The sequence below is a fragment of the Halichoerus grypus genome, chromosome X (assembly GCF_964656455.1).
Source record: "Halichoerus grypus chromosome X, mHalGry1.hap1.1, whole genome shotgun sequence".
Classification (NCBI taxonomy): Eukaryota; Metazoa; Chordata; class Mammalia; order Carnivora; family Phocidae; genus Halichoerus; species Halichoerus grypus.
This window is the reverse complement of record NC_135727.1, coordinates 30,265,074-30,289,805: the sequence shown is the minus strand read 5'-3', so window position 1 is coordinate 30,289,805 and position 24,732 is coordinate 30,265,074. Positions and strand designations below refer to the sequence as shown.

Below are 24,732 nucleotides of genomic sequence, written 5' to 3'. Positions count from 1 at the left end.
GTGTCTAATTCTTACAGAATGTTTTAGGATTGGACTTCTAATCAGAATGTATTAAAAATACGATACTGCACATCAAACCACAGAAAATTTATTGAATAATAAACTTGTGGCAAACAATCCAGCTGTATTTTTTTTTTTTTTTGCATTCATTCATTTTCCATTTGGCAATTTCCATCACATTAGCAGAGTAACCAGTAAGTTGTTTTCCATTTCTAAGTGGTTTTTCCCATCACTGTCTACATCACTTGAGTCTTACAGGTACAGAAGCCAAGTTTAGAGATTTCCTAAAATTCACCTGTCAGACTGAGAATGATACTTGGCTGCTTGTTCCCCCATCTGAGCCTAATTCTCTAGTAGACACACCTCTTTAATGGGCATAACTGGGGAAAAGAAAAATGGCAACAGTTCTACAGCTCATAATATAACCAGTCTAAAGATTTCCCTACTCACAGGCCCCTTCACTTACTGTGAGTTAAGCCTCACTGTTAACTAATACTACACTCCGATACTCTGAAACTGGGCGCGCTGCGTACCACACAGCATCACAACCATGATGGCAGCAGGGTGGCTTCAAAACAGGAGGCAATTGCCACGCTTACTTATTTCTGGTCTTTCCATCCTCACACCAGATCATCACTTGTTCCTACCATCCCTGTGAGGCTGTCTTGTCTGACTGCAAAGGTTTAAAACACCAAAGACAAGATTACATTATGGGTGATTACGTACAGGTATATCAGAATACATATTTATGCAGACAAGCACTGGAAGGGAACACAGAATACGAAAGACAATTGATGTGCTAAGACTGTGGTTAATTTTTCTTTCTTCTTCTTTTAAGTGTTACATTTGTGCAACAAACATAAAAGAAGGGAAAATCTTATCAGAACAATAGGCAAGGAAGTGGAAAACTAGGTAAGTCTTCCTGAAGAACAAAACATGAATTTCAAATACAACAGCCCTCCTGTTGGACTTACGGCTCAGATGACTCAACACAGTTTGAAGCAGTAACTCTCATGAGCTCAAAATACTTTTAGCCCTTTTATTCTACCCTCCTCTTTCCCAAAAAACATGCTACTGAAGCTGTTCTTTGGCAGATCTTTCCTGAACAAACCCTGATGAAAGAAATGACAAAGTTCTGAAATACCTTAATATGTTTTCTTTCATTTACTAACTATCTACTCTGTGGAGGACACAGGAGAATCCAATAAAAACCCACAATAATCCTCTATCACAGAGTTGTTGCATTTAAACTGCTCTGCCTACTGAAACTAAGAGTGCAAATTCATTCAGCCTCTAGGAATCAATAACAAAAAATAATGTTCTTAGAGAACAGAATTCTTAAATAGGGACTATAAATTTAGATTTTATTACACAGGGAAGTAGATGGATTACAACTCATAAATTTGGAACCTAGCTTCCTTTTACCTTTAGGAAACAAGATATTGATCAGGTTAGGCGGCAATGATGATAAACAGAAATCACTTCATCTTCAGGAGTCATAAATGTTGCTACACGCCAAATGGTTTAGTTCCTTAGTTGTGGGTTAAAGGTAGACACTTTCCTAGAACATATGTTAAATAGTAAAACTTTTTATCTATACTTTGAAATATGACTGCCTTATTTTAAAACTTTGGAAAAAAACACTTTAAACTATTACAAGACGAGAGAGCATTTTATGACCACAGAGTTAGAACTTCCCCATCCCCCAGGTAATTTAGATTTATTCTAGACACATAATAACACAGCTCAAAACAACCTTAACAAAAACAGCCAAAACTTCTACTGTCCCCTTTCCTTTCACTCTTGTGACCTAACAACTCAAACTGAACAAAATAATGGGAAGAAAAAAGATCATGAACTGCTAGTCCCAGAATTTTCCATTTCTCTCAAACTTAAAAGTCAATAGTAGCCATAAAAAGGTGATAAAGTGAGGAGTTCTATACAAAGTTAAACTGAATGACAGATATAAAAAATAAAATGAAACGTTTAACAATGTTTAAAATGAAATATGCTTATTACATAAAGGACAGACTTAAAATACGTTTAATATCATTTTAATTTCATCCTTATAAAACTAAATTAAAACCAATGCTTCAATATATTTTTCCCTATTAAACTCCTAACCATAGTTGACTCCCATTCATTTCCAGTATTCAAATAACGATCTAAGCATAGCTTAGATGGAAATAATCTACTTACATTGGCACAACAGTACACTTCCCAGTATTTTATATTTGAAGAACCATTTTTAAGTAACCTTTTAAGAACTTAAAACACTAACGTTCACATTTTCAACTCAATAAGTCTGTGGGTTAGTTTGGTTTTTGGCTTGTTTGTTGGATGTGTGGTAGACGTAGGGACTAAAACCAAAATACATTATTTCCAGGGCAGACTATATATTATACAAGTCGATTATCAAATTCCAGATTTGCTTTTTTCAGCAATGCCTTCACCTTGTTAACAAAAGTGGCCTCCTGTATGTTTCTATCAAGTCCATTTATAACACATTCAACATAGAGGAATGATGATTTCCCACAAGTTCAGTTGGGGTGGGAGCGGGGGACAGGCATCATGTAGAGCTAATAGTAGCACTGTCCCATGGTGTGAGAGTTAAGTTTCGCATCTTACTGACACTTTCTCTCAATGCCACCTCCCCAAGTACAGTATGATTTCATTCGTAATTTGGATTTTTAAACCAGAAAGTTATTATGGTCAATCCAAAAATAACCCAAAGAACTTGCTAAAATTATATCAATAAGCAGCTTTTTATTGAAGGACTGAAAGAATTAAATAGAAGGCACAGTAGCACTGTAAAGCTTTTTCAGATCATAGTAATCTTTTTGTATGTATATGTGGAACCCAGACTTTCTTTTTTTGTTAAAAATGTCTGCTGAACAATCAGAAAATCCTTATTTGTCATCTTTCCCTTTAGTTTTTCTGTATACCATCTCTCGAAAACTGGCCAGAATCTTGTTTTCTCTCTTTCGCCTCTCTTCTTGGTTAAAGGACGCCAGGGCTCTCTTCTCATCAGCACTATAGATCTGGTTCTCTTTCCGCAGTCGCACGGCCTCCATTCGGCGATGCCTGGAGATAATTTTATTTTTTGCTTAATTTCTCAGTAATTTTTCTCATAGTACTTCCTCACTAATCCTTCTTAATACAGACTGTTCTATTTAAAAAACTGACAAATAGAAATTGTTTTGGTAATGGGTTGGATTTTCAAAAGATCATTTACTTTATCTGCCAATGTATCCTTTGATTCATTTTCAGTACTCAAATAATGATCTGATGTTCTGTCAACATCATGAATGTTATTAATTTCAATTACTAAGGGCATAAGTCTAGTTCTGTTGTTTCTACTAAAACAACCAGAAACTAGCCAATTATTAATCTTCCTACGTGATATGTGGAATTTGCCTTTGGGGAATTGACAGTAGGACAGAAGAAAGGTTTCAGTTGTCATCAGTCAGGCAGAACTTCCTCATGGTTCTAACTTATCATACAACCAAAAGGACCAGGTCTAATACTATAATAGAATTTGATGAGTTTTGTGAGTGGATTTAACTTCCTTAGAATCCAGTAGCAGCTCCAAGAAGAGATTTATCACAAGGGCTAATTCAGGAAAGTATAGGGGGCAGAGAGAAACTATTACATTATCTTCAAAAGGTCTGCTAAGTTAGAGGGAAAACTCCATGAAACTCTTTTACGTTTATGTAACCCAATCCTACAAAGTCAGTTCGATATATAAGGCTTGACCTATGCCTAGAAAAATAGAGAAAACTGAGTAAGGAAAAGAGGGAGAATCATTTAAGATTAGTGTGAAAGTGGGGGAGCAGCAGGATGGAAAGACAAGGAGATGACAATGTATTTAAGGTTGCTCAAGGCACAGTGAATAGAGTTTATTTGGAACACAAAGTGCTATGTGAACAATGTTGTAAAACATCTATGTAACGTCTCCTAGTACATGGGAAAGATTTTCTCTTGGGTATCTAGGAATGGAGCTGCTGGGACATAAAGGTTACGAATGCTCAACTTTCCAAGATGATGTCAGACTGTCTTCCAATCATTGTACCAATTTATATCACCACTAGCAGTATTTAAGCGATCATGTAGATCTACATCTTCTCCAATGCTTGGTACTGTTAGAACTCTGAACTTCTGTCTATCAAATAGATGTAAAATGGTATTTCAGCATGTTCTTGATTTCCATTTCCAATGATAATGAACATCTTTTTATGTATGGGTAGGCCATATATTTTTCTTCTAACAAATGCTTGTTTGTGTCATTTTCCCATTTTTTGTTCGGATTGTATGTATTCTTTAAATATTCTCAATACTATCAGTTGTAAGATCTTATCCCAGCTTAAAATTTGTCTTTTTACTTATTTTAAGATGTCTTTTGATGAACAAAAGTTGTTTCTTTTAACTTAGGCAAATTATCACTATTTTATGATTAATACATTTTTTGGAGTCTTCCTTAAGAAACACTTTACTACCCCAATATCTGTTAGATATCTACTTATATTTTACACTAAGAGTGTTGAAAGTTGTTTTTGAGGGCGCCTGGGTGGCTCAGGCGTTAAATGTCTGCCTTCGGCTCAGGTCATGATCTTAGGGTCCTGGGATCGAGCCCCACATTGGGCTCCCTGCTCGGCAGGAAGCCTGCTTCTCTCTCTCCCACTCCCCCTGCTTGTGTTCCTGCTCTCGCTATCTCTCTCTGTCAAATAAAAAAATAAAATCTTTTTAAAAAAAAGTTGTTTTTGACATTTAAGTCCTTATTCTTGCTGCACTGATTTTTTCTTAATTAAAAAAAAATTTTTTTTAAGTAGGCTCCACACTCAGCGTGGGGCTTGAACTCACAACCCTGAGATCTAGAGTTGCATGCTCTAGTGAGCCAGCCAGGCACCCCTAGTTGCACTGATTTTTAAATATGGTGATGCAGGGTTCTACTTTCATCTTTTTCCAAATGGATAACCATTTTTCTCCTGCTCCATTCACTGAATAGGTCCTTCTTTCCCCAATGATCTGACGTGTAATCTCTTTTACCTAACTAAGTTTACACATGTATGGCTCTGCCCCCGAGCTTCATATTTTATCCCACTGAACAATTCATTTGTTCTCCTGTACTTTCTAAAGTTCTGTAAGCTTCATAATAAGTCCTCATATTTGGTAGGGCAAATCTCATCTTCCTATTCTTCTTCAAAGGTGACTGGGCTATTCTTGGCCCCTCTAGTCTAACATATATTTTAGAACCATCTTATTGGGGCGCCTGGGTGGCTCAGTCGGTTACGCATCTGCCTTCGGCTCAGGTCATGCTCCCAGGGTCCTGGGAACAGGCCCTGTGCAGGCTCCCTGCTCAACGGAAAGCCTGCTTCTCTTACTCCCTTTGCTGCTCCCGCTGCTTGTGCTGTCTCTGTCTCTGTCAAATAAATAAATAAAATCTTAAAAAATGAGAACCATCTTATTAAGTTTCACATAAAACTCTGCTGTGAGTTTGATTGGAACTACACTGAATATACAGATCAATTTGGGGAGAACTGACAACTTTATATATTGCCTTCCTATGTGAACATGGTATCTCTCCATTTAAGCCTTCTTTAATGTCTTTTTTAAAAGATTCACTTATTTATTTGAGAGAGAGAGAGAGAGAGAGAGAGAGAGAGAGGGTGAGTGGGGGGAGGGGCGGGGGAGGGGCAGAGGGAGAGGGAAAGAATCTCAGGCAGACTTCCCACTGAGTGTGGAGCCCAACGCAGGGCTCAATCTCACAACCCTGAGATCATGACCTGACCTGAAACCAAGAGTCAGACGCTTAACCGACTGAACCACCCAGGCACCCCTTTAATGTCTCTTAATGTTTTCTAGTTTTCCCTGTAGAGGTCTTGGACATTTTTTGTTAAGATTTATTCCTAAATCCTTCATATTCTCTGATACTATTATAAATGTTGTTTTCTTTTTATGTAATTACATTCCTGTTTCCTGATATATAGAAATGCAATTGACTTTCATGTATTAACCTCATATCCAACCATTTATTAAACCCTTCTATTATTCAGAATCATCTGAAGATTCCTTAGGATTTTCTATGTAAAAAAAAATCACATCATTCACAAAAAATGAGTTATATCCTCCTTTCCAATGTTTATGACTCTCATTTCTTTTTGTATTATTGTGCTGGTCCTCTGAATTCTAAGATTCTGGAGGTGATTCAGGGGTTTTGCAAATATCTGCCTCCAACTTTATTTTAAAATATGTACCTACTTTAAAAAATTTATAAAGTTTTAAAAAATCCAAAATTCAGTTTGATCTTGGTACTGATGCCCTATTAGTTCACTCTCCTCATTCTTCCTGGTACTTTGCTTTTTCTTCCACTATTTTATTTTATTTTAAGATTTTATTTTTATTTATTTGACAGAGAGAGACACAGCGAGACAGGGAACACAAGCAGGGGGAGTGGGAGAGGGAGAAGCAGGCTTCCCGCAGAGCAGGGAGCCCGATGTGGGGCTCGATCCCAGGACCCTGGGATCATGACCTGAGCCGAAGGCAGACGCTTAACGACTGAGCCACCCAGGCGCCCCATCTTCCACAATTTTATATTCATTTCCCCATGCTATCATAATCCTTTTCTGCTCTTAATTCTCAGAGTCCACAGATTAGAGAGTCCACATTCTCTGACTCTATAGTTGGAGCAAACTCAGAAAACAGGAAACACTGTCTCATGAAAATGATTTCCTACTACTAGAATGCCACATTCCTCATGGGGCAGTGATAAATAACTGAATTAACTATATCCTCCAGAAGACAAACTATCGGTACCAAAATACAAACTAGGAAAGGACATTGGAAAGACTGATTCTTTCAAGTTGGAAAGATAGCTGATTTTGAGGCTGAGTTGCACACATACTTGGAATTTTAGACAACCATGTTTATCCCAATAAAAGCAATATTAAACCAAAATTTATACTCTACTTTTCATTAGGAATGATCACTTAATGAAAATCAATTACCAAAATATAATGCTGGTATTGAGAAAGGAAAAGATCTAATCATGGAAACTGACCTTGATGCCAATAACTTACCTGCTACCACTCATTACATAACCCGAGCATTCAAATGATGCAATTTCTTCACTTGTCAAGCCAATTTCACCTCTTCTTGGGATACGTTTCCCTGCTTTTACATATTCAGCCATAGCTGCACCCTCACCAGGTAACAGCGCATGGCCATAGCTACAAAGTAATTCAGAATTCAGAAAAGGTTCATTAATAAAAAGCTCATCATTACAAAAAGCTCATCATCTGAAGAGAGCACAAAAAGATTTTCTCTCAGAAAACAGCACAAATAACAGTTGCTGAGTGGCAGCATGCTCGGAAGCCCAGTGTGAATTACTTTAATTAGTGAACATTGCACTCTGACCTATATAACTAACCCAGGAATACAGAGATGCTTTGGAAGAACAAAAGAACTGACGTTAGTGAGTCTAGACTCATGGTTTACAATTACGGATCATTTATCCCTACAGGCAGCGCCTTTATGGCTTCTGCCTCCGGTGAATTCCTTTTCCCTTTTTCCCTTTCAAAAAAAAAAAGAGAAATAATATAACTCAAATTAACATAATTTTTAGACTTATAACCGGTAATGCTATACAGTAACAATTACCTATTAACTTTCATTCGAGAGAACTTTAAAAACTATCATCCCTTCAGTCAATTCACTGACAGCATCTTGAATACCTACTAAACTCAAAGCTTATAATACAAAAATAATCTCTGTTCTTATGGAATTTATATACTGATGGGGACATAACTGCAATACAATGTAGAACATATAAAACATTGCACAAAAGAAAGAGAAAATACTGTGAGGACTAGAGGATTAAAGAGGGGTAGGAATCCCATCTACTCATGGAGGGAAGGTCCTGGGAATCAGCACATGACCCCTCCTTTTGAAAAGAGCTTTGAAAGATAGTAAGGATTTTAGCAGGAAGAAATTGGGAGTAATGAAGAAACAAGGGCAGGGAAAAGAAGTGAAGGCATGTTGGCAGAAGACATAAGGTGAACAAGTGCACAGTAAATACAGGGAAGTTTTAGTTCAGCTCACTTGGAACCTGGCATGTAAATAAGGACATAGAGGGAGATATAGTTGGAAAGGCAAGTTAGGGTTGTACCTTAGATATTTAAAATACACTGTTACTTACTTCAAAGGTTTATCATCCTGAGAGGCAAGTGTTTTTGGAGCCTCTGGGCCAATTAAATCTGAGGGTTCTTCAGGCTCTGCAGGAAAGATGTTCAGAAACAGATTCACATTTTGACTAATCATTTAATTTTTTATCTGTTCTGAGTCAAAGTCTACCAGAAGAACCTACTTGATCGATCTTTCCAGGGATTCTCCAGAAACTCTTCCTGGGAATCTTTAGAGCTTGAATCACTGGAATCTTTTCTACTCTTCTTAGACTTCTTTTTCTTGTATTTCTTCCTGTAATTATAATTTGATACAAATACGCTTAATAGTCCCACATTAAAGGGAATCTCTTTTTTTAAGGCAATGAAAGACTGATGAAAATGATTTAAGTTCTCAGCTGATTAAAATTTTTAGAGAATTTTAATTAAAAGATCTTTTAACTTATTTAACCAAATCATGTTTCACTATAAAAAAGATCCCTCAAGGGGACAATGAAATACAGCTCTCATGTTGCAAAAAGATAATAAAGCAGTTAAAAAAACAGCTCTTGGGGCACCTGGGTGGCTCAGTTGGTTAAGCGTCTGCCTTCGGCTCATGTCATAATCCTAGGGTCCTGGGATCGAGCCCCACGTTGGGTTCCCTGCTCAGCAGAGAGCCTGTTTCTCCCTCTCCCTCTGCCTGCCTCTCTGCCTACTTGTGCTCTCTCTGTCAAATAAACAAAATCTTTAAAAAAAATAAAAATAAAAAACAGCTCTTACCAATTTGAGCATCAATAATCTGAAGTGTAATGGATTAAAATACATCAAATATGTTTGAATCCTTGGGTTCATAATGATACTAAAAAAAGTCCAACTCATTATTCTGAAAACTCACAGAACAAAAAAAGTTAAAAAAAATAACCTGCCTTTCCTGTACAAACTGTACTTCAGAGTAAACAAACAGTTGATGAGGGTAGGTTTCTCTTATAGAATTATCCTACCTAATAAATGAAGAAAGCAAGCCAGAAAAAAAAACCAAGAAAGAAAGCCAGAATGAGACTATCACCACTTTGCAATCCCTAATGAAACAAGGGATCTAGGGAATGACCATCCATGGCTATTAATATGACAAAAGGAGACAACCAGATATTATCTGCCTCCTGATGAAGTACACAGCACCACCTATGAAGTATGTGTGCCAAAGACTCAAATCTGTACCTCATCAAGTCTCTGGACCTTACTATCAATATACAAGAAATAGAGAAGACAAAGAACATGTTAAAAGCACACCATAAAAATACAGTCAGTGGCGTCTGGCTGGCTCAAACAGTGGAGCATGTGACTCTTGATCTTGGGGTCCTGATTGAGCCCCACATTAGGTGTAGAGATTACTTAAAAATAAAATCTTTAAAAATAAAGAAATAAAAAAATTAAATATAATCAGCAAAATCTATACTGCAGGAAACTCTACAGGTAAATGATTTGGTTTCTTTAACAAAAATATTGCAAGAACAAAAAGGGAAGGGGAACCAACTAATTTAAAGAGATACAAGGGACATATCAACAAATCACAATTTATGGGCATTATTTGGATCCAGATTTAAATAAACTACATAAAAACCTGCTGAGAATTGAGGAATTATTGCTAAATATATTAGGCATGATAACACTATTGTGGTTATGATTTTTATAAAGGAATGCCTATCTTTTAGAGAAACATGCTGGTTTATGGACAAAATGATATCTGGGATTGGTTTTGAAATAATGGGGGGGGGCAGTGAAGACTGTCCAAGAGTTAAAGTTATTAAGCTGGGTGATGGTTACATGGGGGATCACTACACTATTTTATTTATCATTATTTACTTAATTACTTTATTTTATGTAATTTTATATATATTTTAACTTTTCCAAGATAAAAATTGGAAAGAAAACTGACGATCTATGTTTCTTCTTCTTTTCCTTTTTCTTGGCTTTCTTTGCTCTTCTTTTTGTATCTTCATCTGCAAATTAAAGCACATTTTAATTAAAAACAAAAATTAAACTCTAAAACCCCAGTAATTTTGAGTAAATATCCTATTGCCCTATTTGTTGTTACAGAGAAATTAATTAATTCAAACATTTATTGCTCCTATCAGGATATGTGCTAGGCTCCAGGGACACAGAAATTAAAGTTATACTAAGTCTTCAGTGATGCAGAGTATTATTATTAATTTTATTGGGTGAGATAATGGGAGTAAGTAGGAAAATGTCCTTGTTTTTTAGAGATGTATACAGAAATCTTTAGGGTGGCAGTATGATATTTCTAATTTACTTTGAATATCTCAGCAAAAAAAAATGATACTTAAAGCAACTGTCAAGGGACATCTGGGTGGCTCAGGGTCCTGGGATCGAGTCCCACATGGGGCTCCCTGCTCGGCGGGGAGTCTGCTCCTCCCTCTGCCTGCTGCTCCCCCTGCTTGTGTGTGCTCTCTCTCTCGCTCTTGCTCTCTCTAGCAAATAAAATCTTTAAAGCAACTGTCAAAATACTAAAAATTGTTAAAATCTAAATGATATATATAGTATTATACTATTCTCCTTACTTCCTAATGTTTGAGTATTTTCACAATGAAAAAAGAAAAAAACCCTATGTGTTTGGGGCCAGGGACATGCTTTCTAGGAGCTCAGTCTAATGGAGGAGACAGAGGTAAAGAGATAAACAGAATTTGGAGTGATACAGGCAAGCATGGGGTGCTCTGGGCATACAGAGAAGTCTCATTATCAGGCTGGTTTGGGGAGGGTGGTTAAGGAATGGTGACTCTTAAGCTAGTTCTTTTTTAGGATTTATTTATTTATTTATTTATTTGAGGGAGAGAGAGCAAGCAAGCACGAGTGGGGGGGGGAAGGGCAGAGGGAGAGGGAGAATCAGACTCCTGGCTGAGCAGGGAGCCCAACTGGGGCTTGATCCCAGGACCCCGGGATCATAACCTGAGCCAAAGGCAGACGCTTAACTGACTGAGCCACCCAGGTGCCCCAAGCTAGTTCTTTTTAAAAATCAGTTTTATTACAAAAGTACTGCATGCCCGTTGTTGAAGTGAGTAAGCCAAGCCGCATGCAGGGAGAGATTGGCCTTGTAGGCAGATGGACTCTCCGTATCAAGTAACAGAAGCAAGAGAAAGAACATGGAAGACTGAGGAGCCAGACAGTAGTTCTTTGGTTACAGAGGATGGTGCAAGAGTGACGGGGCATGTGTGATTAGAGAGGGATCAATCAGGGTCTGAACTTTACCCTGAAGGCTACAGAGAGCTTCTGAAGGATTTTTAAGTAGGGGACAGATGTGCTCACATTGGTGCTCTAAGAAAGTTCACTCAGGGGCACCTGGGTGGCTCAGTCAGTTAAGCGTCTGACTCTTCATTTCAACTCAGGTCATGATCTCATGGGTTGTGGGATCAGCCCTGTTTCAGGCTCCATGCTCAGTGAGGAGTCAACTTGAGATTCTCTCCGTCTGTCCCTCCCCCCACTTGCACACTTGCACACTCTCTCTCTAAAAAAAAAAGGTAGTTCACTCTTCTGCAGTGAGGAAGAAAAGTAACAACAGGAGCCAGGAAACCCAGGTGACATCAGAGGAAAAGACACCTTTATGTAATGTGTCCCCAGAGGTGGCACCCTCTGTCAATCATCAGCCAGGAGAAGGCACAAAAAGGTGGCTTTCTGTGAGGCACCACCCCACGGGGGGTGTCTTCCCTAATCAGCTGCCAGCCTGAAGAGGGGGGGTCCTTTGTGGTGTGCCTTTTCGAAAATGGCGCAGAGGTGCCCACTGAGTGGGAGAATGACGCAAGAGAGCTGCTCCCCAGGGCTGATGCAGCCCTGTACGGCTCGCTTTGCTGCCACACGTCTCCCGGCCGGACCCCACCTCGGTTCGCTGCCACGTGCCTGGTACGGCTAGACACCACCCATCTGGGGTCACACCGCTCGGGTCTGAATCTCAGCTGTGTGAGCCTGAGTGCGGTATCGCAAGCTGCTCTGCGCCCCAATCCCCCAGCTCTACGATGTAGTCTGGAGTTACGACGTGGGGATTAAACAGCACTGACGAACACCGAGCACTCAGCGCGGTGCCTGGCACAAAGTCAGCGAGTGCTCCACGACTCTTGGCTACCGTTCTTGTGGTTTAACCTGCCCCTGAAATCAGTTTTACGAAGTAAAATGAGTTCTGAAGCCAGGCTTGCAGAGTGATGCCGGCCTTCTTACCGCTGGAGTCTGAGTCACAGTCAGAGTCACTGTCGCTGTCATCAGAATACTTCTTGTGTTTTCTTTTAGAGGATTTTTTCTTTCTCTTTTTCTTGGACCTTTCTTTCGAACGACTAGACTTCCTCTTCTTCTTCTTCTTCTCTTCTACATAAAGTACAAATATCAAATTAACTTCTAACAAGTATTACGATCATCAATTTTATTGTATTTGAAATACTGAAAAAGAACAGATGACAGGCAACTTAGTACAAGCAAAGTCTATCGTTCGACTATTTATAAACATTTTTTTCAACTTCTCAATACAGCAGCTCTGTAGTATTTAAAAAAAATACCTTCTGAAGTAGAAGCTGAAGTGGTGCTTTTCTTTGGCTCATCATCCTCTACTGGTGTGTGTTCATCAGAGCTGAATTTAAAGAAGATGGTTGTAAGAATCAGAAAAGTGATAAAATGTGAATCATGGAGTATAAAAATATAGAATCAAAAAATTTCAGTAATGACACCAATTGTCCAAGAACAATTAAAAGCAAACACTGGAATAACTTTGTAAAGGTATAGTTCGAGGGTCTACCACCTTCAAAATAATATAATAATCATTTACATTTGCATAATGCTTTAGAATTTACAAAACACTATTCAAACTAAAAGCAATGGGTAAATTTTCAGAAGAAGCCACAGGGCAAATGTACAGAACCATAAGGAAAGATGGAAAAAACAAGAGGGGCGCCTGGGTGGCTCAGATGGTTGAGTGTCTGCCTTCGGCTTGGGTCGTGGTCCTGGGGTGCTGTGATCGAGCCCCGTGTCGGGCTCCTGGCTCAGCAGGGAGTCTGCTTCTCCCTCTCCCTCTGCCTCTCCCCCTGCTCATGCTCTCTCTCTCTCTGATCTGTGTCTCAAATGAATAAAAAAATCTTTTTTTTTTTAAAAAAAGAAAAAACAAGAGATAAGAAGACCAAAGGAAGACCTCACTTTATTCTATGTGTATAAAGGGCATATGGTAGAGCAGCAACCGTTCTGTCCCCAGAGCAAGAAGAACCTAACACACTACCATATAAAGAGATTTCTTTCTATTATAGATAATTCTGAAAATGAGTACTATTAAAATTCTATAATAGTTTAGAAGAGGATGGGGTGGCTGGGTGGCTCAGTCAGTTGAACGGCTGACTCTTGGTTTTGGCTCAGGTCATGATCTCAGAGTCCTGGGATGGAGCCCTACATCCAGCTCCACGCTCAGCGGGGAGTCTGCTCCCTCTCCCTCTGCCCCTCCCACTTGCTCTCTCTTAAAATAAATAAATCTTTGGGGTGCCTGGGTGGCCTCAGTCGGTTGGGCGTCTGCCTTTAGCTCAGGTCATGATCCTGGGGTCCTGGGATCGAGCCCCGCACTGGGCTCTCACTCTGCGGGGACCCTGCTTCTCTCTCTCTCCCATGAATAAATAAATACTTTAAAGAATATATTAAAAAATAAATAAATCTTTAAAAAATAGTTTAGAAGAGGAATTTTCATATCATATAATCTTTTAATCTGAAGACAACATCTGGAGTAATTTAGGTATTGCCTAGAAAATTATTTGTAGTGTTCCTTCCATCTCATTCTTTCAGTTCAGATTCTCTGATCATTTTCAAAGGTATCTATAAGAACAAGTTTCAAATAATAATTCTATCACCCTGTCACAAAACACAAGTATATCTGTCAAGCACATTGTTTCAACTCAAAGTAGACTTAGAGAGGGAAGAAGAACCTTATGCACGGTACCAAAGGAAAAAAAATATGAAAAAAAAGAATTAGGCCTTCAGATACTATTTAATACAAGAAAACTAACTAGGAGCACCTGGCTGCCTCAGTTGGTGGAGCATGAGACTCCTGATCTTGGGGTTTTAAGTCTGAGCCCCATGTTGGGTATAAAGATTACTTAAAAATAAAATATAAAAAGAAAATAAATGAAACTGTATTGGTATATTCATTTAAAAAAAAAAAAAATCCCTTTGGGAACAGAATAAAGAGCCCAAAATAAACCTATGCATATACAGGAAACCAAGCTATGACAAAGGAGTAAAGAAAAAAAGAGGAGTAAAGAATATACCCAGGCGCCCCCTGTTACATTTGTTTTTAATGGGAAATCTAAAAACCAGGGCACCTGGGTGGCTCAGTTAGTTAAGCCACTGCCTTCGGCTCAGGTCATGATCCCAGGGTCCTGGGATCGAGCCCCACATGGGGCTCCTTGCTCAGCAGGGAGCTGCTTCTCCCTCTCCCTCTGCCTGTAGCTCCCCCTCCTTGTGCTCTCTTTCTCGTTATCTCTCTTTGTCAAATAAATAAAGTCTTTAAAAAAAAAAAAAAAACAAAGGTAATGGGGCACATGGATGCCTCAGTCAGTTAAGCATCCGTCTCTTGATTTTGGCTCAGGTCATGATCTCAGAGTCGTGAGACGGAGTCCGCTTCGAGCTCCGCGCTGAATGTGAAGCCTACTTAAGATTCTCTCTCTTCCTCTGCAGCCCCCCACCTCCCCTCGCGCACCATGCTCTCTCTCTCTCTCTCTCAAAAAAAAAAAAAGGCAGAGGATCTGAATAGACATTTTCCAAAGACATATAAATGGGTAACCACTATATGAAAAAATGTTCAATATCACTAATCATCAGGGAAATGTAAATCAAAATCAAAAAGAGATAATAACTCACCTGTTAGAATGGCCATTCTCGAAAAGACAAGAAATAACAAGTGTTGGTGAAGATGTGGAGGAAAGGGAACCCTTGCACACTGTAGGTGGGAATGTAAATTGGTATAGCCACTATGGAAAACTGTATGGAGGTTCCTTAAAAATTAAAAATATAACTACTGGGGCACCTGGGTGGCTCAGTCGATTGAGCAGCTGCCTTCAGCTCAGGTCATGATCCCAGGGTCCTGGGATCGAGCCCCACATCAGGCTCCCTGCTCAGCGGAGAGCCTGCTTCTCCCTCTCCCTCTGCCTGCCTCTCTGCTTGCTTGTACTCTCTCTCTCTCTCTCTGTCAAATAAATAAAATCTTTAAAATATATATATATAACTACCATATGATCCAGCAATTCCACCTCTGGGTATTTACCCAAAGAAAACAAAAACACTAACTTGAAGATGTATGCACTCCCATGTTCACTGCAACATTATTTACAATAGCCAAGATATGGAAACAACCCAAGTGTCTATGGAGGGATGAAGAGATGAAGAAAATGTAGTATAGGAGAGGGTATCAACATGGTGGAGTAGGAAAATCCTGAGCTCACCTCCTTCCATAGATACACCAAAATCTACAACTACATATAGAACAACTATCTCTGAGAATGAACTGAAGAGTAGCAGAACAGATCATATGTAACTAAGGATATAAAGAAAAAGCCACAATGAGAAGGGTAGGAGGGGCAGAGACACAGTCTAGTCAGGACCCACACCCTCGGCATGGTGACCAACAGCAGAAGGGATATCGTAACTGTAGAGTCCCTCACTGAGAAATAAGAGATCTGCGTTCCACATCAGCCTCCATAGCCTGAGGGACCTCTACCAGAAAGACAAGCACCCATAATGCCTGGCATTGAAAACAAGTGGGGCCTATGTCCAGGAGAGCCAGAGGGCAGTGGGAAATTGAGACTTCCCTCTTGAAGGGCACACCAGTGCAGAGGCATTAGTTTGAAAAGTACCTAGGTTAGAAGTGAAGGAGATCCAAGGAGACTAAGTTTAGGGTGTGTGTGGAGGGGCAGGCATCTGTCTGAACCTTCTCCAGGGAAAGAAGCATTGGCAGGCCCCATTTTCTTTTTACTTCTCTTACATCTAGCTGGTCCGGTGCTGGCGGGTGCCATTTCTGACACTCTCCATCTACTGTGCTATCACTACTTGCATAGACTCACCCCACCCAACCTGTCCACCCTGGCCTGGCACTCCTCTCTAGCAGCTCCCTACCCACCATACCTAGCAGGCATCTTTGGCCAGGACCAGCACACCCTCCACCCAAGGGCTCCTGCCCTGGAGGCCCAGTCCTACACACTAGAGTGTCTGCATCAGTCGCAGCTGGACTTTGCAGCCAGCTGCACCAAAAGCCTGCCCTACTCAACAGTGCTCATGCAGCTCACAACCAGTCCTTATAGCCAGCTGTGCCAAGGGCCAACCCCACACACCAGCATGCCCACACCAGCTGCAACCAGGCCTGTCAGGCAGAGGGAGAAGCAGTCTCCCTGCTGAGATATGTGACCAAGAAGCAGTCTCCCTGCTGAGATATGTGACCAAGACACATTATAATCAGAGTGTCAAGAGTTAAGAGATAAAGAATCTTAAAAGCAGCAAAAGGAAAACAACTAGTTACATACCAAGGAACCCTAAGTCTATAAGCTAGTTTTTCAGCAGAAACTTTATAGGTCAGAAGAGAACAGCATGATATATGCAAAGTGCTAAAACGAAAAAGACTCACAACCAAGATTACTCTACCCAGCAAGGTTATCACTCAGAAGTGAAGGAGAAACAAGGAGTTTCTCAGACAAGCATAAGCTAAAGGAGCTCATCAATACCAAACCAGCCTTACAAGAAATGTTTAGGGGACTTAATTTTAAGTAGAAAAGAAAAATCATAACTACAAGTAAGAAAATTATGAAAGGAGGGGTGCTTGGCTGGCTCAGTTAGTGGAGCATACGACTCTTGCACTTGGGGTTGTGAGTTGGAGCTCCATGTTGGGTGTAGAGATTACTTATAATAAAATCATTAAAAAAAAAGGAAAATTATGAAAGGAAAAACCTCATTGGTAAACGTAAACATATAGTAAAGGTAGTGGATCAACCACCTACATAGCTAGTATGAAGGTAAAAAGACAAAAAGCAATAAAATCAGTTAGACCCACAATAATTAGTCAATGGAAACATAAAATAATAATATGTAAAATATGATGTCAAAAACATAAAACATGGTGGGGGGATGATGTAGTGCTTTTAGAATGCATCTGAACTTAAGTGGGCATTAACTTAAAATGGATTGCTATATACATAAAATGTTATATATGAACCTCATGGTAACCACTGACCAAATACCTATAATAGAAAAACAAAAAATAAAACAAACATAACACTAAGGAAAGTCACCAAATCTCAAGGGAAGAGAGCAAGAGAAGAACTACAAAAACAATCAGAAAGGGATGCCTGGGTGGCTCAGTTGGTTAAGCGTCTGCCTCCGGCTCAGGTCATGATCCCAGCATGGGATCAAGTCCCACATCTGGCTCCTTGCTCAGCAGGGAGACTGCTTCTCCCTCTGCCTACCACTCCCCCTGCTTGTGCACTCTCTCTCTCTGACAAATAAATAAAATCTTTAAAAAAAAAAATCAACAAAATGGCAACAAGTCCATACCTATTAATACTTTTTTTAATCAATAATTACTTTATGGGCACCTGGGTGGCTCAGTCGTTAAGCGTCTGCCTTCGGATCAGGTCATGATCCCAGGGTCCTGGGATCAAGCCCTACATCGGGCTCCCTGCTCCGCGGGAAGCCTGCTTCTCCCTCTCCCACTCCCCCTGCTTGTGTTCCCTCTCCCTCTCTGTGTCTCTCTCTGTCAAATAAATAAATAAATCTTTAAAAAAATAATTACTTTAAATGTAAACTTACTAAGTGCTCCAATCAAAACACACACAGTAGCTGAATAGATTTAAAAAAACAATACCCATCTATATGCTGCCTACAAGAGACTCACTTCAGATATAAAGACACAGAGACTGAAACTGAAGGGATGGAAAAAGATATTCCATGCAAATGAAAACAAACAAAAAGCTGGGGTAGCAATACTTATATCATACAAAACAGACTAGAAAACAAAGCCTGTAACAAGACACGAAGGACATTACATATGATAAAGGGATCAATCCAACAAGAGGATATAACATTTGTAAATACCTATGCACCCAATACAGGAGCACCTTAATACATAAACCAAGTATTAACAGACATGAAGAGAGAAATTGACAGTAATACAATAATAGTAAGAGACCTTAACACCCCACTTACATGAATGGATTGATCATTCAGACAGAAAATCAATAAGGAAACAGTGGCCTTGACCAACAGACTAGACCAGATGGACTGAACAGATATATACAGAACATTCTATCCAAAAACAGCAGAATACACATTCTTTTCAAGTGCACATGGAATATTCTCCAGGACTGATCCCATGTTAGGCCACAAGACAAGTCTTGATAAATTTAAGACTGAAATCGTATCAAGCATCTTTTCAGACTACAACAGTATGAAACTAGAAATCAATTACAAGAAAACTGGAAAAACACAAACACATAAAGGCAAAACAACATGGAATTAAACAACCAATGGGTCCGGGTGCTGGGGGGCACAGTCGGTTAAGTGTCTGACTCTTGGTTTCAACTCAGGTCATGATCTCAGAGTGGTGAGATCGAGCCCCATGTCAGGCTCTGTGCTCAGTGTGGAGTCCGCTTGAGATCCTCTCTCCCTCTCCCTCTGACCCTCCCACTTGTGCATGCATGCTCTCTCTCTCTTAAACAAATAAATCTTTAAAAATAAATAAATAAAGGGGCGCCTGGGTGGCTCAGTCGTTAAGCGTCTGCTTCAGCTCGGGTCATGATCCTGGGGTCCTGGGATCGAGCCCCACATTGGGATCCCTGCTCGGCGGGAAGCCTGCTTCTCCCTCTCCCACTCCCCCTGCTTGTGTTCCCTCTCTCGCTGTCTCTCTCTGTCAAATGAATAAATAAAATCTTTAAAATAAATAAATAAATAACCAACCAACCAACCAACCAACGGGTCAATGAAGAAATCAAAGAGGAAGTCAAAAATTACCCTGAGACAAATGAAAATGGAAGCACAACAGTACAAAATCTATGAAATGCAGCAAAAGAAGTTCTACAAGGGAAGTTTTATACAGGCCCAACTCAAGAACCAAGAAAAATCTCAAATAAACAATCTAATCTTACACCTAAAGGAACTAGAAAAAGAACAAAGCCCGAAGTTAATAGAAGGAAGAAAATAATAAAGATCAGAGCAAAAAATAAATGAAAAAGAGACTAAAAAGACAACAGAAAAGATCAATGAAACGAAGAGTTGGTTCTTTGACAAGATAAAATTGATAAAAACCTTTAGCCAGATTCATCAAGAAAAACAGAGAGAGTGCCCATATAAATAAAATCAGAAATGAAAGGGGATAAGTTACACCCAATACTACAGAAATAGAAAAAAATCATAAGAGACTACTAAGAACAATTATGTGCCAACAAATGGAACAACTGAGAAGAAATAGATAAATCATCTAAATCAGGAAGATTACAATACAGACTGATTACTACTAATGAAATTGACTCAGTAATCAAAAAACTCCCAACAAAAGAAACTCCAGGACCAGATGGTTTCACAGGTAAATTCTACCAAATATTTAATGAATTAAGACCTATACTTCTTAAACAATTCCAAAAATTGAAGAAAGAACAGACTCACTCTATGAGGCCAGCATTATCCTGATACCAAAACCAAAGACACCACAAATAAAAAAGTTACAAGCCAATATCCCTGATGTATGTAGATGCAAAAATCTGCAACAAAATATTAGCAAACCAAATTTTATAATACATTAAAAAGATCATACACCATACTAAAGTTGAAATTATTCCAGAAATGCAAGGATAATTCAATATGCACAAATCAATGTGGATATACCACATTAACAAAATAAAGGATAAAAATCCTATGATCATCTCAATAGATGCAGAAACAGCATCTGACAAAAACGCAACATCCAAATAAGATACAAACTTTCAACAAAGTAAATATAGAGAAACCACACGGCAACTTAAGAAAGGCCAGATGTGACGAACCCATAGCTAACATCACACTCAACAGTAAAAAGCTGAAAGCTTCACCCTAAGATCAGGAACAAGACAAGGATGCCCATTCTCACCACTTTGATTCAACATAATACTGAAGTCCTAGTCACAGACAAGAAAAATAAAAGGCACCCAAATTGGTAAAGAAGAAGTAAAACTGGGGCACCTGGGTGGCTCAGTTGGTTAAGCGACTGCCTTCAGCTCAGGTCATGATCCTGGAGTCCCAGGATGAAGTCCCGGGATCGAGTCCCGCATCTGGCTCCCTGCTCAGCAGGGAGTCTCCTTCTCCCTCTGACCCTCCCCCCTCTCATGTGCTCTCTCTCTCATTCTCTCTCAAATAAATAAATAAAATCTTTAAAAAAAAAAAAAGAAGTAAAACTGTCACTATTTGCCAATATATATAAGAAAACCCTACTCTACCATCCATGTTGTTTGTCAATTGTACCTCAAAAAAAAAAATCCCTTTGTAAGGCTAACACCTGACACTCAATCTGCTATTAGGCTGAGAAAAAAACATTTCAAAATAATATAAATATATTTGTCTTAATACTGAACCCTTCTATGAATAGGAAATTAGCACCCCCATGAATTACAATTTAAGAAGAACAATTAAGGGGCGCCTGGGTGGCTCAGTCGGTTAAACGGCTGCCTTCGGGTCAGGTCATGATCCCAGGGTCCTGGGATCGAGCCCTGAGTCGGGCTCCCTGCTCAGCAGGGAGCCTGCTTCTCCCTCTCCCTACTTGTGCTCTCCACCTCTCTGTCAAATAAATAAATAAAATCTTTAAAAATAAATTTAAAAAAGAACACTTAATATGTTAAAATCCACTAGCAACATGTTTTAATTGTTAGGTATGTTCAATGTTTTTAAATTCTAAGGGGTAGAATAGCATAAATCACAAAAAAGAAGAAAAAACATGAGCTGTACTTAAAAGTTCTTCATTTAACAAAAATTTTGACAAGTCTCTGGATTTAAACAAATGTTACATTTTTTAAAAGTATTTTTTAATCACTTACTCTGGTTCTGGATTCTTTGGAGAAAGTCCCCATACTTCAGGAGCTCCCAATTCTCCAATCCTCTCTCTCTCACTTAATCTCCTAGAAGATATAGGCATACAAATTATAATTCCATGGCTAAATTGTCTCCTAAATACATAATCAATTCAAAGGAGTCCATTTAAGTCCTATTTTCCTATTTTAAAAGTTAAATTAATAAATTAAGTATACTCATTATAATTTGATGTTCTTGATAGTACTATCAAATGGTACAGCCTACAGACAGCCTGAGGCCAGACCAGAAATACAGCCTCAAAGGCTATCAAGTCCATCTCTTCTGCCTCTTGCGTGACATAGCTCCTAACTGCTCATTTCGTCTTCTACAATATGTGACACAAAGTTTTATATTTGGAAATAACTTCTTTGTTTACACACATTTATGAGAGTAAAGAGCAGTCTCTACTTTTGATTTAGTCAAACCCGTTTTCAGAAACTTAGGAATTAATAAAGAACATTAAAATGAAGCATTAGAAATAGAAAATAAAGAGAGCTCTGAAAATGAAAGAAAAGTTTTATTTGATAAAAACTGTCCTCAATGAGATACAGGGTTTTTTTTTCTCCGTTTTCCCTTTAGTTTCTTTTTGGAAAAGGACTATATTCTCTATCTACTCTTGCAGGACATGAAAAATTTATGTTTGTGATTTTTTAAATTTTGCTCACAAACAAAATACAAAAAAACGAAGACTCAATTCCTCAAAGTTTAGCTGCTTGTGATTCCATTTGTTAAAAAAAACACACACACACCAAACCCTTACAAAATAAGCTGGTTTGATTGCTTTAATATACTGTTTTTTACTTCTTTATTCGGGAGAAAAGGTATAATCATGCAGAATTAGACTCAGGTTTCCCACTTGAAGAAGTGCCTAAAAGGGTTATACCTATAACCCAACCTGTAATATATATGCAGGGGGAAGTATGACAGGCTGTAAGAACAGTCAAGTTCTCATCCCTGCTGCCCCCAGCTTCATCTGTACTCTTAAGATAAACTATTCATCTTCTAAATGTACAAATGCAAATTTCATCCAAGAAGTTCTGACATCTTTTGATGAGGATTGTCCAGTAGGAAGTTGGCTGCTTTTTGACTAACACAGCCAGGAGGTAACTCTGAAAAATTTAATTTGTGGAGAGGTAGGTCTCCAACCTAACTCCCTACTGTTTTTATGGTTTCTGCTTCCATTCAGGAAACCCTAGTAGCTAACATTCAAGGACTATTAACTCTGTTCCAGGAACTAAATCATCACAACTCTAAAAGCCTTGGCGCCAATTTTATCCCCTTTTAAATGGTTAGAAATAAAGCTCAGAGAAGTTCAGAAACTTGCTCAAGGTCACACAACTATGAGGCTGCAAAGCATGGCTTCAAATTCAGGCATTCCGATTCTGGAGCCTTTCCTCTTCATTGCTATCCTTTATTACTTCCCATTCTTGGAAGAAAAAGATTTATGGAGACATCTCCCAGCTTTGGAATCTTAACCTGCCCCTCAATGCCTGTGATACTCTTAAATTTCTTTTTTAACACAGCGCACATGTACGGGCGCCTGGGTGGCTCAGTTGGTTAAGCGTCTGCCTTGGGCTGGGGTCATGATCCCAGGGGTCATGATCCCACATCGGGTTCCCTGCTCAGCCGGGAGCCTGCTTCTCCCTCTCCCTGCCGCTCCCCCTGCTTGTGCTCTGTCAAATAAATAAATAAAATCTTAAAAAACACACACACACAGAGGACATGTAAAGCACCTAGTACAGTGCCCGACAGAATTTAACACTCAATAAGCATTAGCTTTTAAGACTTACAGGACAATAATTATAACCCTTTTCCTTGCTCCTTCTTAAACTATCCACTTTCCCACTCCAACACTCACTCATGAGAGGGCACCTGATCTCACCCCTGACCTCGTTTTTCACGGTCAAATTGAGACCATTTAACAAGACCTTTTTCAACGTAGCTTAATCAACAGTTTAGCAGGTCACTTTTCCCACATTCAATCATCTGGGCTCAGAGGGTTTTTTTCCCCCTCGGATTTAAACTCTTCCTCTCCAGCCTTCCCGACATTTCCACCGTACACATCCTGTCACCTCAAACCTGACTGGTCATTCAGCAAGCAGTGGTGGTACGCCTACCAAGTGCTAGGCACTGCTAATCTGGTGATCAATAAAACAGGTGTCTTCTTTGCCACGAGCTCAATCGAGTGCGAAATGACAGCACGCTTCCAAATAATAAAGACACGACCAAGCGAATACTGTAATTCGGGGAGGTCTGGGGCTCCCGACAGAACCGCTCCAAGCCAGGAGGCAGAAGTAGTAGCGGGGACACCGGAGCGCGGTACGAAGGGGCCCGAGGATGAGTGAAAACCCAAGGGAAGAAAGGGGCGGAAAAAGGCGTTGTGGGGGGCGGGGGCTGGGGTGGGACCGAAGGGATAGAAAGGGGCGCTCGGCAGAGAGCAAAAAGCGAAAAGTCAGACTCCCAAGTCGGGTGGGCTCCCGCGAGACAAGGTGTGCCCGTCTCACTCACTTCTGCCGCAGGCTCTCCTCCCTCTCCTTGTCCAGAAGGCTAGGCCACGGCTTGTCGCTCCCGTAGGGGCGCGAGTAGCCGCCATAATACGCGGTCGAGGAGGCTGAAGCGAAGGGGTTGCCCCGCGGCGCAGAGGGCCGCTCCCGGGAGCGTGACCGCGAGCGGGATCGGTAAGACTGGTTTCGGGACCCCTGACTGAAGCCGCCCGGCTGATGGCTGAGACCATTCCGAGAGCAAGAGTGCGAGCGAGAGCTCGAGCGCGAGTGACGGCCCCGCGGGGAGCGGGCGGATTTGCTGGGCTTAGGGCTTCTCGACGAACTGCGACGCTTCCCCCCGGAGCCCGAGGCCTCCCCCTCAGGGCTGCGTGAACCCGACACCGGAGCCATCGCGCCCGCTGGGTCCCCTAAGCGGCTAGAGAAGGGGGCGCTCTCGCGAGCCTCGGAAGATCTCAGTTGGTTCGGCTCCCAAACCCGCCGTAGCGCCACCGCCCGAACCTGAGGAAACCTTGGAAACAGTTCCGGGTACGTCGGCAAATCCCTTCCCCCGACCAAGGCGGTCCTGCCTACGGGACGGGGATGTGTGTATCGGTATAAAGAAGTCCGTGGGGCAACCGGATCCACTCATCCTTCCGGTCCCGAGTGAGGCTCAAATCTAAACTGGACTAGAGGGCGTGTCCTTTCTTTAGCATCGAGTTGAAATACCTGAGGGGAGGGGTGATAGGTGACAGAGACATTTCACTGAGCGGCCGTGTGAATAACAAAGCCAATGTAACTTTACATATATATATATGTTTGTGTGTATGTGGCTGTGTGTAGGAGTACACCCACACCCCCCCACAATTTTTTTCTTTTTTCTTTTTTTTTTTTTTAAGATTTTTATTTATTGGGGCGCCTGGGTGGCCCAGTTGGTTAAGCGACTGCCTTCGGCTCAGGTCATGATCCTGGAGTCCTGGGATCGA

At 40.3% G+C, this 24,732-nt stretch overlaps 1 protein-coding gene across 1 annotated transcript; it reads right to left on the bottom strand.

Moving 5' to 3' along the window:
• Positions 1 to 72: 72 nt before the first annotated feature.
• Positions 73 to 24,298, bottom strand: LOC118540927 (NF-kappa-B-activating protein). The gene is made up of 9 exons (XM_078065065.1): positions 23,775 to 24,298; positions 21,233 to 21,313; positions 12,713 to 12,783; positions 12,381 to 12,524; positions 10,093 to 10,156; positions 8,363 to 8,472; positions 8,195 to 8,270; positions 7,077 to 7,226; positions 73 to 3,084 (listed from the first exon to the last, which is right to left on the bottom strand). The coding sequence occupies exons 1-9, from the start codon at positions 24,158 to 24,160 to the stop codon at positions 2,910 to 2,912; spliced, it is 1,257 nt and encodes a 418-aa protein (XP_077921191.1). The 5' UTR covers positions 24,161 to 24,298; the 3' UTR covers positions 73 to 2,909.
• Between the last annotated feature and the right edge of the window lie 434 nt (positions 24,299 to 24,732).

Coding starts and splice junctions, on each gene's coding strand:
- LOC118540927 (XM_078065065.1), bottom strand. CDS start 24,160: ATGGCTCCGGTGTCGGGTTCACGCAGCCCTGAGGGGGAGGCCTCGGGC. Junction 8,271..8,362: donor TCCCTGGAAAGATCGATCAA/GTAGGTTCTTCT, acceptor TCTTTCCTGCAG/AGCCTGAAGAACCCTCAGAT. Junction 3,085..7,076: donor TATGTAATGAGTGGTAGCAG/GTAAGTTATTGG, acceptor AATTATCTCCAG/GCATCGCCGAATGGAGGCCG.